Source organism: Amia ocellicauda, chromosome 8 (assembly GCF_036373705.1).
Source record: "Amia ocellicauda isolate fAmiCal2 chromosome 8, fAmiCal2.hap1, whole genome shotgun sequence".
Taxonomy (NCBI): domain Eukaryota; kingdom Metazoa; phylum Chordata; class Actinopteri; order Amiiformes; family Amiidae; genus Amia; species Amia ocellicauda.
The window spans coordinates 10,799,032-10,815,841 of NC_089857.1; the positions used below are offsets into that span (position 1 = coordinate 10,799,032).

Consider the following 16,810-nt stretch of genomic DNA (forward strand, 5'->3'; position numbering starts at 1 on the left):
AATTGTGATGGCTAGACGACTGGGTCAGAGCATCTCCGAAACTGCAGCTCTTGTGTGGTGTTCCCGGTCTGCAGTGGTCAGTACCTATCAAAAGTGGTCCAAGGAAGGAAAAGCGGTGAACCGGCGACAGGGTCATGGGCGGCCAAGGCTCACTGATGCACGTGGGGAGCGAAGACTGGCCCGTGTGGTCCGATCCAACAGACGAGCTACTGTAGCTCAAATTGCTGAAAAAGTGAATGCTGGTTCTGATAGAAAGGTGTCAAAACACACAGTGCATCGCAGATTATTGCGTATGGGGCTGCGTAGCCGCAGACCAGTCAGGGTGCCCATGCTGACCCCTGTCCACTGCCGAAAGCGCCTACAATGGGCACGTGAGCATCAGAACTGGACCACGGAGCAATGGAAGAAGGTGGCCTGGTTTGATGAATCACGAGTTCAAGGTGTTGACTTGGCCTCCAAATTCCCCAGATCTCAATCCAATCGAGCATCTGTGGGATGTGCTGGACAAACAAGTCCGATCCATGGAGGCCCCACCTCACAACTTACAGGACTTAAAGGATCTGCTGCTAACGTCTTGGTGCCAGATACCACAGCACACCTTCAGAGGTCTAGTGGAGTCCATGCCTCGACGGGTCAGGGATGTTTTGATGGCAAAAGGGGGACCTACACAATATTAGGCAGGTGGTCATAATGTTATGGCTGATCGGTGTATGATGTGTCTGAATTTCAATTACATTTGGAATTTTGAGTGTGTGCCTCTAAGACCTAGCCTATATGTTTGTGTGTGCTGTATCATAAATTAATACAAATTATGAATTGTACAAATGTTTTATTATATACATTATGATGAACCCAAATTATAATTATTACAATTATTACTAAGCGTTAAGGTATGCTCTGTGTATTGTCTCTCCCATGCTGATAATACTATCTGCAGTCTTTGATACACACACACGTTCGACAAGAGGGAGTTGCTGTACTGCAGCCTTGAAACTCTTGTATGAAGACCTGCTTTTCTAATGGGCAGTACATTCCCTAATCTTGTGTTGTTTACTTGGCAGAATAGAAAGATCACTCCTGTATTACGAGGTCAGTAAAAGCTGTGTATAAATAGGACTAGTTAATATCAGATCAGTTTAAGAAAATACACTATTTGTATGCCACATGACAAAAATCCTGCTTTCCAAATTTACAGCAAATGTCAGACATGATCTGTATAAAGCAGGCAGAGAAAACTTGCCCTTCAGGTTCAGTCATTGAAATATCTGCTTCCTTAAAAAAACAAAAAAACAAAAAAAACTGAATCGATAGTATTGTTTCTTTTCTTTTCGTTTCTAGTTGCACAGTTCATCACTTTGAAGAGATCTACAAAGTCACCAAACCACACTATTATGGCTAAATTGCTATTGTCAGAGTAACTGCTAATATGCACAAGTATAATCGGAAAGCAGATACAGATGCTTTTTTCTCCAGATAGAATGGACAATTGCTTTCTCATAATTTCCAAGTTAGTGCATATCACTTATATGTCCAGAAGAAATGTTCCTTTGTCTTCTTGAACTCCTCATGTTTTCTATTCTGGCTCCACGTCTCCTATTCTGCAGAGTTCAGGGAGTGACCACTCCTTCCTGGTTACACAAGGGGCTTTATATTTTTATACTGAACTCAGTTATCACAATAGCTATTTAAACCAGATTTGCACTGTCCATTCATACCAGCAGCTCTAAAGGGATTTGTTTCAGCCCCCCACCCCCCTTGAGTTGCTGGTCTGTTTAGTGACATCCAAGACGTCACAGTCACAAGATCCTTTGATCATTTAATTCAGAGTAACATTACGATGCCAATGCAGCATAATTACGTGGGTGATCTTTTCATTGATTTTTTAGGGTGACCCATATCCTATCCATTGTGCTATAAATCCGAGTAAGCAAATGGCTGGTGTCAATTTAAAAAAAAAAATCCCCCCCAAACGAAATACGTTATAATTGAATTTGAGAGAAGTTGCATTTTGATAATCCACTTCCACTGAAAGTGACTCAATAGACTCCTAAGGAAGTCTCAGAATTGTTATACAGAATTGCTGACAAATCCTCAGTTGTCTCAGTGTGGGTCGGTCACATATGCTATGAATAAATAGGTTGAAAAGTCAAGGGTTACTCAAGAACTTCAGGGCCTTTGTTTTGGTCTTTAATGGAAATCCAATACTGATGGCTCGGAGACGAGATGACTCCAAAAAGTCAAAATATCTGCCAGAGGTTACACTGAAATCTTCTAAATATAGCTCATGTGAGGAGCCCTGGCTAGTTCTGTGTCAAGGCCTCAGCCACTGTGTGAGGGCTTCAGGTGCTCCAGTCCCACAGTGAGTGGTGTGTGACTGGACCAGTCCTAATGCAAAACGGCTTGGGAACTGCGTTCTCATGCACTGTGCTGTAAGTATGAGAGCATGGTCAACAGACTCTTGATGCTGGAGTGAAAAAGTGCAGCTGCATTATCAGAAATTGTTACAGCAAGAAGTATACCATTGCTCTCCTCCAACACCACAACCCCTCCCCCCAAGTCTGTGCTATATGCCTTTGAAGTCCCATAAACGCATGGAACAACCACAAGCTGTGGCCTGGAGTCAGTTGTCTCACAGAACTGGGCCAGTGCCGCCGGGATTAGGCTTGGTATAAAGGCATCAGCCACCCCCTTTTACTGCACAATGTCAGCGAGAGTCTCCTTGCTGAAACTTCAGCTAGACGGGAATGTAGCCGTGTAACTGAATTCCTCCAGGTTATACAAGGGATCTCCAGTGGTCAGCTCTCTCTACGCATGAGACAATGCACCAGTGCCTTGGGAGATCCATGAAGCGTTCAGGTTCTTACTCAAATAAACAACCTAACATCCAATTGTTATCATTGTGGAGTGCCAGGTCACATGACAGATGCATTCCAATAGCTAAACAGCAGCTAAACTAGGCCATCCAGCATACAATGTTTTCCTGTATGTTACAGCTAAGGGAAGTACAAAATAATATTCCCCAAAAGCTATTAATTTTCTGCTTTGCCAACCAAGCAGCACCTGCACAAAATATTTTTTAAGGCTATATTCAGTTTCCTTGCTGAAAAAGGAAAACCTACAGTATAATGTAAATATCAAGGTTAAAAAAAGACTATGCACAAATACATTGTGGTGTCACAGTTTATTAAGTTATATATAAAAAAACATTTGAAAAATAAAACTACAAGAAAAAAACAACAACTAAACAAACCTCCATTATATATAATCAAAATCCATGGTGAGACGTAATTTACATAAATAGTAATGCTCTGCAGAGCTCGCAGTTCATAGTCACATGGTGTAATTGAGATCAAGTTTCTCTTTCTTCCTTTTCAGGACTTCAACAGTCATTTCTTCAGCAGCAGTAACAATAGTCCTCAGCAAATACAGACAACCTGTTTTGCCTTTTCCAGTTAGAACATCAATTTTTTCTTCAGTGTTCCTGCAATTGAGAGTTTTGATTATAATTTTTTCCATAGTATAATTTAACTTTAGTAACTGATCACTAGGAGGAAGCTTAACATAATTAACACCTGTAAACCCAATAATTTATTGTCATATGTACATCAACATACATCGAATGGAAATACAATATATTTTTTTTAAGACAGCTTTCAGACACAAACATTTGTTTGTACCCTCTTGTACACTTTTCATCATAACCATTTCTTATTATTATTTACAAAAGGAGAAAAGGAAAGATTGTTTCAAGCTCAAACTGATTTCCCCCAAACGTTTTCTGTGGTGCGGAAGATATTAATATTACTCTTTGTTCAGTTGTAGCAGAATAAAAACAACTGAACAAAACACAAAATGTTATAGAAATACAGGCTACGTCATATATCAACTGTTAGGTCAACTGCTGAATTAAAAAAAACAACAACTTTAGAATGTCCAAAAGCAACTTCTGGTTGATGACAATTATCCACATACCTTGGTCTGTTGCCTCTCGCTTCCTTTTGATACCGATTTTGAGGTTCTCTTGTTCTTTGAGTGCCTCCACCGAGCAATTGGGCCGTGGGAGCTGGGGTCCCGGAGTGGGGCCTGGTTTGTTACTGAAATAATGTTTCTTCAATGCCTGAAACAAGAAGGAAGAAGTCCATCACAATTGATGATTTCTGAACCTGCACCAATGATCACAGTGATTGGCATTTATTTCAGATAACGGGATACTCCTTAAAACCTGGGATAAATCCCATTAGTACATTTCCAAGCATTTCTGCAACTATTTTACCTATTTTATAGAAACTGGACCCTCAGCACTCTATCCCCCAAAGGGGGCTGGATTTATTCTCTACCCCACCTCACCCAAATCCTGAACACTGCAAACAATAAAATGTTTTAATTAAGGCCGTGCAATCGTTTATAATGCTGATGGGGTTCACAGAAGGTTAATGTGTTCCAAGTCTTGACATTTATACGAAGTGCGTTTAATTTTAATTGTTAGAGAGCTTTGTGGTTTTGCTTTATAATTATATAAACCTGTGCACTAACACAACATAGCCCTTGGACTATAACTTAACCAGAGCCAGAGCACAAAACTGTTCATTTTCATTTTCTGGCAGGCAGTTCTGCACTCTTTCAGCCAAAATCTGTTCATAGCAGGGGGCTGGTAATCTGAGCAACATGACAATCACATTACCAGACTCGTGTGTTTTTGGGATTCAACAGCAGCAGGGCATCGCTGTGGAGGAATGCACACTTTAATGGAACAGTGCAGCATGTACATATCCAGAAGTGTGAACAGGCAACAGGCTCTTCACGAACCCTACGCAAATCACACACATCCAATGTACTGGCCTTAAAGGACAATGGGCAAGGCCAAATGAAGACTCTGAAACACCTGCAAATGGCAAAGATCAAACCTGTACACATATTTGCGGTTTAATTTATTAAAGGTCAAATTTGTTTTTTGATCTAGGCCAATATCCAGAGCATGAATCTAAATGTCTGAGATGTTTAAATGGCTTCCGCTTAAGGCATGTTTTTTTCAGTCCTAATACTCTGACTTTGTACAGCCTGGTTTGGGCTCTTACAGAGAAATCAACTGTGAAACCTCAGAGGGGCCTTTTTGTCTGAATCAGTCTGCATTACATGGCTCTTCTGACGCTGAGCAGCCTGTAACAAAGAAAAGGTCTATGGTTTCGACACAAACACTTAAGTGTATGGTAATGAAAGTATACATAGGCTGAAGTGCTTGTGGTGATAATAAAGACATAATATAATAAAGCATATTTAATTCGATAAAGAGATTATGCCTTTCTGCATTTCAGGACAGTAGACATTCCTTCCAGACTGCAAGAACTGCTGTGCATTTAAAAGCCACAAAGGACACAAGATATGCGGATTGTGTCTACAGGGCAGCATTAATTTGTAATTCGCACACAATACACACTCCATACAAACATCAGAGTAATGCATAGATGGGCGCAAAAGAAACAGGAGAGGAACCCTTGTAGAGGTCAGCTCTTATATACCCTCTTTCTGAGACACAGAGCACAACAACACTTCCACGTGTGAAACGCAGGGCAGTGGTGAGAAGACTGCAACACAAGAAAAAGCCACAGTGGCTAACATTCTGCTGATTTGAAAGAATTTCTTTGTTTTGGCATTCGTGCTATTGGCTGGAACAGAAACGTGTAAGGTCTTCCAGAATATATATATATATAACCAGATGGAAAACTTGAAAGGCAGTCCGTATTTCAGCAGCCAACTCGATCTCCCTTTCGCAAGTGTAACCCCTGACAAGACATCACAACAAGTTAGGAAAATAGAATCAGATGCAGCTTCAACAGTGGCTGAACTGATGTTCTGGGATATACAGGTTTATTTGTGCCTGTAAATAGAAATCAAAGGCACCCTAACAGTGCATGCCTCTCCAAGAGACTACACTACACAGCAGCTGCCAACTTCTGAACACATTGGACTGCTTTACACAGACAAATGCCATTATTCACATAGGAATGGAGACTTGAATAAAATGAAAACAAACACACTTCAGATGCTCATGGTTACCTGTGTTGCTGTGATGCGTGTGCAGGGATTGAATGTAAATAGCCCCTGTAACAAGTCCAAGAGGTCGTTCCCCGCAGCACTAAATATGTGTTCCAGTGGTGTACCAGGAAACATTTTAAATGAAATGTAGTCAGGTAGACTAGTCAGGCCCTGCAGAAAAGAAAATAAACACGACAGAGTTAAAGCACCGTCACCGGTCAGGTAATGTGTAAATAGACAAATGATTATTTTTCATTTTAAAGGGTCTCAAATACATGCTACACATGAAAGGGTCAGTCACATTCAAAGGTAGTATGGAAATTAACTTGGGTGAAACAGCAAAACAACATTTCATTTTTATTGTAAATGTCTCAGTCGGACCACGGTGCTCAAATGAAAATAAACTCTTGCCACCCTTACAGGCCAGGTGTCTTCAGTTGGGGTGCCCAAGGCTTCAAATATTTTTGTCAGCTGGTCGAGGTCTGAGTCTCCTGGCAGAAAGGGGACCTGAGAGGACAAAACATTTTTATAACTGTAGTGTTTACAGAGGGCAGCACGATCTCTATGGTCACATATTGCCTGGTTTGCTGAGCCAAACTGCATTCTAGTTCCTGGTCATTGATTTCTCCCCAAGTTGGAGGGTCTCTTATAGGAGGCTACTTAGTAAACAGCTTCTGAACAAGCATTGTCAGTGCCGAGTATTCAAAGGCATCTATAGTCCTTTGACTTCATATGAATGTGGTTTAATACCCAATATAATCTTTGGAAAATGCCGGCATCCGAAGCCAGCAAACTGAATTATTTTTATTATTGTTGTTTTAATAAACGCATTAGTAAAGCCTTTTATGATCTTAAACAGAACATTTGAACTAAAACTAAATAAATAAAAACCCAGATGAAATTCTCCTTGGCACCTGAGGGAAGTGAAATTCACTGGAGACCTTGAAGAATGCATATTATTTTACCACACAAGAAGACAGGCAAGTGATAAAAAATCTCTTCAAGAGCTAAAGAAAAAACATTCTCTTGCTGTGAGTATCAGCTTACCCTAAGCAGCAGCTCCGCTAATATACAGCCGACCGCCCACATGTCCACACCCACACCATACATCCTGGCACCGAACAGCAACTCTGGAGCACGGTACCACCTAAAGCCAAGAGCTCAGTTAGGGAGCGCAGGAACCATGCAAGCTACACTACAGCCTCACGGTCATTCACACAGAAAGCAGTGGTTTGTAAAGATAACTGACCTCCCCCAGGCACCACTGCATTAATAATCGAGCGGTTCTAACCAAGCCACACAGCAGTGAATAAATTAAATTGTGACGTCTGTGCAAGGTCGACATTAAATCTGCTCCAATTATAATTAATTGAAAGGAGCACAATTACATGCTCTGCTATACAAGACATTACATCTTTATTGTTATTATTATCCTGTGCTTGGCCTCAGGCATACTTCTATTTAGAACTGTGTAGAAGGCCATCACCTTCCTTGAATTGATAAAAACCTGCTGCTATTCCCATGATGCTTTTCCTATTTATAGCACACCCCATGTCTGAGCCTGAACAACCAAGACAGAGCTAAAAATAATAATAGTTTTTCTTACACACTTCATGAGGTATCACCTCACACTAGATATAGACACTGATAAAGGCATAGACATAAATATAGACATCGATATAGATGTAGATAAATAAATACTTCTTACAAAATCAAAGATGCCCACCTTGTGACTACCTGATGAGTGTAGACCCTGTTGGGACTGCCGAAAGCTTTAGCCAGACCAAAATCTGCAAGCTTCAGGACACCATTTTCATCCAACAGCAAATTATTTGGCTTAAGATCCTGAAAAAATAAACAAACATGAAGCAGAGCCTTTTAAAACACCAATTTAGACATTAAGTCATGTTTTCAGCTGTGAACAGACCAAATCATTAAACGTGTACTTTTAAAATCTTTTGCAAAGGCTTTTAATTCTAAGCCGATAAAACCCCATGCCATATGCCTCACTGGATAAATGCAGTAAAAATACTTATAAAATTGCAATTAAAGGAAAGTTTTAATGTTTACAAGTGCACAACTTAACAACACTAATTTAGGGCAGTAATTAAGTTATCTACACAAAGCTACACAAACTTGATCACTTGATATACTGACTTAGAAAGTAATTGTCTTCTCATACAAAAATAGGGCAATACTTGGTGAAGCGACTACTTTGTCATATACTTAGTGCGGAGCTGAAACAAATGGATAACTGTACACTTCACTATATTTCTAAAGGTTAAGATGTTAGAACATCTAATATAACTATCTGAGGTGGGGTTTGTGAGTCAGTCTCACCCTGTGCAGGACCCAGTGATGGTGCATGTACTCCAGACCCTGCAGTGTCATCAGAATATAGGCTTTGATGTTGGCTGGGGTCAGCACCAGGCTGGTGTCCTTGATTATTACCTAGCCAAGAAGATTAATTACAGACCGTGAGATAAATATGATGCTGAAATCCCTCTCTTAACCATGCATTGCAATCCTCCAGAAATGTAGCTGGTCTCCCTATTCTGAAGGCTCCATGCACATTTTTTTCCACACTGATCTTTAGTGCTCCCCTCTCAGTCCTAGCCATACCTCAAGTCCCTAACTGCTCGGTAACACAATGCCTCTCCGAGAGCGAAATCGCTCCAACCGAACACCTACGTTCTGTCCGTGGGATACCAACACTATCTGGAAATCCTGCGGGTCAATATGCATCCGATTATATGAGTCATTGATATCATTTCTGTGGCATGATAATAATTGTTTTCCTCCCAAATGGGCTTGTAGGAACAGAATGGGAAAATCATTAAAAAAACTTCTGCCAGATGAGTCATAATTTATGATATAATTGCACATGAAGGAAGGCCTGTATACTGGTGGAATATCTACCATATAGTCCTTATTTTGTATTTTTTCCATAATTACAGATCCAAGAAACATGTACTTTTTTGTGAGTGGAAACGATTATGTATAATTAGTGACACATTGAAGTCTGGCCTGGATTAAGGATGTACAGATTAATTATGCACCAGAAAACTGTAATTTAAAACACAGACTATTATTAACATGCAAGACAAAATACCACACATTTCATGGGAAGTTCTGTCATAATGCTGTTGCTTTTTCAATACTAAAATAATTTAGAATAGATTAGCCATATAATATGAAGTTAATGGCTTCACACTTGGTACTGAGGGATATGTTAATATTTAAATATCTGCACTTTAGTGTGAAACAAGTTTTACATGATTTTACAACAAACAGATTCATAATCATGTTAACACGATAATATAACAATGGACTGCAGGAAAAATACTATGCATTTAGTGTCAGATTAAAATGTAACGGTTGTTAATAACAGGGAATTGCAATGCTCTCTCATAAGCATAACATACTTTTGGGTATGAATTAGCTTATGCAAACTCAATCTGATGCAAAAGATACAATTTCCAAAAAAATAATAAAAAAGCTTAATCATGTTTCAAAAGTGTAAAAATCTGATTAAAAGGGAGCTCTTGATTGTCTCTGGGACTCTTAATGCTCTTCATGAGCTAGGCAGTGGATTAAAACTCAAAGCAAAGATCCACATTATAGATTAAGTAAATCGTATGCGTGTGTCTGTGGGGATTAAAGAAGAAATAAAATGGTTCCTGTCTCAGGTCAAAGTGGCAAGAGCAGACCAGGTGAATATCTTGAACATGCAAATGAAGCACAAGTCACCAACAAATTCATATGCATCTGAGCTTTCTGAAGCAAAGAACCACATCAGTAAAATTACTTTAAACAGTGTTACTGAAAGTCAAGTGCTAGGAGGCTATTGGATTCAATTATAAGCATAAAACAGTAGAATCCTTACTGTTACAATTTATATATATATATGATATCTGACATGATCCACCATTTCCAAAATACTGTTTTCAGCTGAACAGTGTTAGTACCAGGCAGTTTCATAGACTGGAGCTTTGAGGAATGGTAAGAAAGGTTTTGGTAATCTTGTTAAATTCAGACCGCAGTAAACTGAACTGATGCATGAAGTGATGCACAACAAGCACTGCTTTTCACAAGTAAACTGAACTGGCTCCATTGTTTATGAATCAATAAAATGCTTTTATATATATTTTTGGTCTTGCTAATGAAGCGGCTTCAGATTTTTTGGAGGCAGTGATCTCAGTGAGGCCGAGGGGGGATGCTTTTACAGGAATGCAGTAAAGAAGATCTAATATAGCTTTAAGCCATTTTCTTGGTTTCAAACTCTCCTTCCAGGACAAAGCATGAAATAATATATTACTTTAGTGTTTAAACATTTTACATTAATGCATATATAGGTGTGTGTGTGTGTGTGTGTGTAGTATGTGTTCTTGAAGGATCTGAACATTTCAGTAGCCTCTTTCCCTTTCTACCGAATTCGTTTTTCCTCACACAAGGTTGTCTCATACTGAATGCATCACAATCTCTGAAACTCTAGTATGTAGACATTATGGGAGCGCTAGTACCAAAGCAGCTTCTCAGGGAAGTTACAGATTAAGTTAGGATAATCGTGATTTAAAACAAATGTTTTCCAGTAGAGGAATTAATGCTGGTCACAAATAGAATATTAGGGTATATTGTCAAAAGTGTAGAAATGAGAACAAGGGCAGTGATGTTCAGAGCTCATCTGGATACTGTGGACAGTTCTGGGCTCCACACTTCAAGAAAGATATCGCTGCTCTAGAGGCAGTTCAGAGGAGAGCAATCAGACTTATTCCAGATCTGAAGGGAATGTCCTACTGAGAGACTGAGGAACTGAACCTTTTCACCCTGGAACAGAGGAGACTACATGGGGACTTGATCCAAGTCTTCAAAATCATGAAAGGCATCGACCACATCAAACCAGAGGAGCTTTTCCAGATCAGCAGGGACACACGCACCCGGGGACACAAATGGAAATTGGGCTTCAAGGCATTCAAGACAGAAAACAGGAGACACTTCTTCACACACAGAGAGTTGTTACAATCTGAACAAACTCCCCAGCGATGTGGGTGAAGCTGAAAATTTTGATAGGATAGGATCCTTGGATCACTTAGTTATTAATGGACACCAAACGAGCACGATGGGTCAAATGGTCTCTCGTTTGTAAACTTTCTTATGTTCTTATATATTTTCTTATTTAATAGTTTTTTACTACTTTTGTCATAAGGTTTTTACACTCACCTAAAGGATTATTAGGAACACCATACTAACACTGTGTTTGACCCCCTTTTGCCTTCAGAACTGCCTTAATTCTACGTGGCATTGATTCAACAAGGTGCTGAAAGCATTCTTTAGAAATGTTGGCCCATATTGATAGGATAGCATCTTGCAGTTGATGGAGATTTGTGGGATGCACATCCAGGGCACGAAGCTCCCGTTCCACCACATCCCAAAGATGCTCTATTGGGTTGAGATCTGGTGACTGTGGGGGCCAGTTTAGTACAGTGAACTCATTGTCATGTTCAAGAAACCAATTTGAAATGATTCGACCTTTGTGACATGGTGCATTATCCTGCTGGAAGTAGCCATCAGAGGATGGGTACATGGTGGTCATAAAGGGATGGACATGGTCAGAAACAATGCTCAGGTAGGCCGTGGCATTTAAACGATGCCCAATTGGCACTAAGGGGCCTAAAGTGTGCCAAGAAAACATCCCCCACACCATTACACCACCACCACCAGCCTGCACAGTGGTAACAAGGCATGATGGATCCATGTTCTCATTCTGTTTACGCCAAATTCTGACTCTACCATCTGAATGTCTCAACAGAAATCGAGACTCATCAGACCAGGCAACATTTTTCCAGTCTTCAACTGTCCAATTTTGGTGAGCTTGTGCAAATTGTAGCCTCTTTTTCCTATTTGTAGTGGAGATGAGTGGTACCCGGTGGGGTCTTCTGCTGTTGTAGCCCATCCGCCTCAAGGTTGTAGGTGTTGTGGCTTCACGAATGCTTTGCTGCTTACCTCGGTTGTAACGAGTGGTTATTTCAGTCAAAGTTGCTCTTCTATCAGCTTGAATCAGTCGGCCCATTCTCCTCTGACCTCTAGCATCAACAAGGCATTTTCGCCCACAGGACTGCCGCATACTGGATGTTTTTCCCTTTTCACACCATTCTTTGTAAACCCTAGAAATGGTTGTGCGTGAAAATCCCAGTAACTGAGCAGATTGTGAAATACTCAGACCGGCCCGTCTGGCACCAACAACCATGCCACGCTCAAAATTGCTTAAATCACCTTTCTTTCCCATTCAGACATTCAGTTTGGAGTTCAGGAGATTGTCTTGACCAGGACCACACCCCTAAATGCATTGAAGCAACTGCCATGTGATTGGTTGGTTAGATAATTGCATTAATGAGAAATTGAACAGGTGTTCCTAATAATCCTTTAGGTGATGTATATATTGACAATTAGAGATTATCAAGTTCAGCAGCGTGCTAGGTTGTTGATGAATGTTGTCATGGTGATTGGTTAGATAAAACATAATTATGCTTGACACAAAAGAAAAAAATAGAACAATGATGGAAATGAGATTCCTGTTGCACAACAGTTTTAAAAGCTTTAGATTCTTCTTTTAAATTTGTCTTTGCAGCAAACAAGTAAAACCAGGAACCAGGTCTTATTTCAACTCCTCAACTATTTTTCATTTGTATGTATTACACACGCTCTCTCAAACACATGCACACAAATATTTATGGTATATTACTGGCCGCCTAGTGAGTGAGCATTTGTTTGGTCTCGTTTACACTCCATAGAAGAACAGTTGTGCTGAGCCCAGAAAGTGGATGAAAGGATGTGCCCTCCACCAGGCCTCAGCAGAAATAAACATCAAATGAAAAAACAGACAGTGCGCCCTCTACTGAACAAACAGTCAAAGCAATGGACTGATCATATTTGATTCACAAGTAATGAAAAACAGCAGAATACAGCATCTAGCACTGTAAAAGCATGACATTTCCCTCAGCACCAGGGCAGGGCCGTAATGCTGCCACTGACATTAATATTGAGGAATGCTTACTAATGGCAATTTCTGTCTGTAACTCAACTCCATGTTTTCATGGCCTGTGAGACAGCCACACTTACACACATCCTGAATTACACACTAACAATGCGATTAAGTAATTCACCACTTTCAAAAACGTCTTACCTCTAGATCTGTTTCCATGTAGTCAAAGACCAGGCTTATATTGGATTTATGTCCAAAAGCATCTAGAAGCTTAAGACAAAAATGAAAACGAAATCATAAGACTAGATATAAATAATACATTGAATATAAAAGGAAAGGGAGTACAAACAACAATGTCAATTAACACATTTAGCCTAAGGGAAATGTGCATCTTAAAATATAAAATCCAATACATTATTCCATTAATCATCACATTCTGTTTTTCCATCTACTACATTATTGAAAACAAAGTATCTGTCATGCTACATAAAGTTATCTATATTCATGGATTGGCTTTCTTTACCCTATTCAAAAATATACTGAATACTTTGACATGAAGAAAACCAAATAAAGAAGTGAGATTTGTAAATCACACATATACAAACCCTTTTCATGGAAAGTTTTCCCTAAGAATCCCGCAGATGTTTTGTTCTATGTATTTAATCAATGTGAAATTGAATGCTAGATATATTTATTACTTACCCCAATGATGTTTGGATGGCTCAACTCTTGAAGCAGCTTTATTTCTCGAAGGGCGGTTCTGTTAATACCTGTCAGAATGGGGGAAATAATGACATACTGAAGAATCCCAAGCCATACTCACTACATATTATTCACTACAATACAAACAAAGCTCGACACATTTCAAGATCCTACACTGCTAACAGTGTCTTGAAAAAGAAATGGATTCTTTGACAACTTTTGGAATTCAAATGGAAACTTTGCATCATAACATGCACACTCGATTACACAAAAAACAGGTCTACATACATCATTGTAAAATTAAGAATAAAACAAACAGATGTTATTTTTCATTTGCAACCCAATTCCAGCCTGTTGACATACAATTTTGAAGCACACATGATAGCTTTTTAATTTAATGTCAATTTAATTATATCAAATAAATAAAGTATATAACATCTGGAGACTACTGGACACACCTCAAAACTCAAAACCAAGTCTGGAACTCACATACATATAAAACAACTTGTTTAACAATCTGAAAATCAGAAATAATACTGAAAGAAAACACAAAAACGCAGCTTACCATCTTTGGCTTCTGCTCTGTGGCCAACTTTAATCTAAAACGAATATGAATGAGAAAGATGCATTTATTTGAATTGTTTTCAGTGCAGCCTCGGTGCTGTTAAACTATCAAACTTAATACATTACATTCATTCAGTCATTAAAGTCTGGCTAATCATACAACAAAGCTGATTGTTCAAGCATATTAAAGTGGATGTTCTGTTAAAGGAATAAAACATTAGCAAGCATGAGAAACCAGTTTTGCATTTGTATTGCAAACATATGAGAGGACAACACGTTTGCAGAAACTTACCTTTTTGATCGCAACTATGGTATTCGTAGTCTTATCCCTTGCTTTGTAAACAGTGGCGAACTGAAAAATAAAGCATGAAGCGATGTGCCAAATTGTACAGGAAGACCTAATCGGCATTAATAAAACAAAAGCAAGTCTGTTATAAAGGGACATACATGACATTTTTGTTTTTACTTAACTAAAAAGCTAGATGTTGCTATTCGTCATTTGATACAAGTTTCACTGAAGATTCATTTGAAACTGGAGTGGCCACGAAGTGATGCACAACAAGCACTGCTTTTCACAAGTGACGCAGGGCATACATCTATGCAGCCTGAAAACAATAAAAAATAAAATCTCTACAGGCACTAATACGTAGATATACCTCATGCTTCTGCATAATGAAGAAAATAAACATGCATGTTGCTCTCCTGCTAGAAGAGTCTGAATTCACAGAGGCTGAATAGTTCACAGCTGTAGCCAAGCTGGAGATGTGTTTCATTTTGGAACATCTATTCGCTTAAGAATATTTTCCTTTACCTGACCTTCTCCTAGAAAATCGAGTTTTTCGTATCGTTTGGCTCTGGATTTCACATCCATCTCAAAACTTCAAACTGTCAGTAAGATCCACCTTCCTGTTGAACAGTGTAAAGCGCAGCATGTGACAGTCGTGGTTTAGGTGACGCAGCCGCACTCGCACACCCGCCCCCGGAAGCATTCGTGCGCTTCTGGTGCATTATGGGCAATTCCCGTGGCTGCTCTAGACATTACCAATCGAGCCGCCAGCAAGCGATGACGCATCGAGAGAACCAGGTACATGTTCACAGGGATAAATGTTGCTACCGCTCTGCAAAGTGTTACAAGAAAAGCTGGCACCAAGCAGAAACGTCACACTTTTGACCTTGTGAGATATTTTTGAGAACTCTTGAAAACAATATTTTGTATTTTTGTTTAAAAAAAGAAGAAAGGAAACACTGACTCGATTCCACAAAATTGAAACTTAATTCCATCCCAATCCTTCCCTATTTCTGACAGCATTTCAGTCCAGAGGCAAACAGTTGCTTGATAATGGCGTTGGAGCATGTGTTGCTGTTAATGTTCAAACACTGGTTAGAGCCATCTGACAGATGCACTGATGAGTGTGTTGTTGTAGAGACAGCCGGCCTATAATGTGTCCTTACATGCAGGAACCAATTTCAGTCGGTGATGGAAGTTTTCTGGAAAGCCAATTTGACTTGTGTTGTCAATTCCCGCCCTGGCATGGGTAACGTTTGAGATTGCACACTTACATATAACTGACAACAATTTGTGTGTGCTTCCTATATCTGTGCACGCATCCATACCATTGTGTTGACAAGACATCACAGAAACAGATGACAAGAACATATGCTACCATGCCAGCAATGAACTCAGATGGAGAAGAATCTAATTGGAGATGTCTGCAGTGTAGGTTTGACACATGAGCAATGGCACAGTTGTATTCATAGCTGAGTGAAAGCCCTGTCAAGTTATTGTAGATGAGGATCATACAGCCATGTATGCCAATTAAAAAAGTGGTGTTGTAATGAATAAGTGCAGAAAAAACTGTCTGTGATTATGAAACTGCATTAAAATAATCAAAGTCATTATTTTTAATAGATATTGTATTTTCAAATTAATGTATATAGGATGATTTAATTTCTATTATAAAGTTCCTACCAAATATAAATACATCATTTAGGTAGAGAATTAAATTCAATAAAATATTTTGTAATTTATAAAAAAAGGGGGGGGTGTAGTGTTGGTTAACTTAATTATTCATTACCTCTACCAACATGATTTCCCTGGTTAGACTACGATCACATATAGCAAAGGTGTCTGGCTGCGGTCAGAGAAGCTTGGGGGAATGTCATATAGACAGTTAGATATCTTTGCAGTGCTGATCACATGGATATTCATGGCAAAGTCCCCACAGCCTTCATGGTGGAGTCAAACTGAACTCAGGACAGCAGGCAGCAGTGAAATGCACCGAGCTGAAGACAAACTAAATGTGGACAGCAGTAACTGTCATTTCATGAAACAAAATTACAATTGATTGCAAACACTACTACAAAAACTGATTTTAAGTGAATCAGGCAATCAAAGTGGATTATACATAGATTATCAGAGTTAACATGTGCAGTTTATTCTCAGTCTCTAACGAGGATTTGTAAACATGGACCAGTTCAAAATTGTATACTTAGCAAGAGATATTTGCAAGTATGCTAATTGAGAAATTA

At 39.3% G+C, this 16,810-nt stretch overlaps 1 protein-coding gene across 1 annotated transcript; it reads right to left on the minus strand.

Moving 5' to 3' along the window:
* Positions 1-3,166: 3,166 nt before the first annotated feature.
* Positions 3,167-15,256, minus strand: cdk7 (cyclin-dependent kinase 7). Its single transcript, XM_066711997.1, has 12 exons — positions 15,093-15,256; positions 14,574-14,633; positions 14,283-14,316; positions 13,718-13,785; positions 13,217-13,285; positions 8,374-8,484; positions 7,760-7,878; positions 7,081-7,180; positions 6,454-6,540; positions 6,055-6,204; positions 3,973-4,117; positions 3,167-3,481 (listed from the first exon to the last, which is right to left on the minus strand). The coding sequence occupies exons 1-12, from the start codon at positions 15,150-15,152 to the stop codon at positions 3,453-3,455; spliced, it is 1,032 nt and encodes a 343-aa protein (XP_066568094.1). The 5' UTR covers positions 15,153-15,256; the 3' UTR covers positions 3,167-3,452.
* Between the last annotated feature and the right edge of the window lie 1,554 nt (positions 15,257-16,810).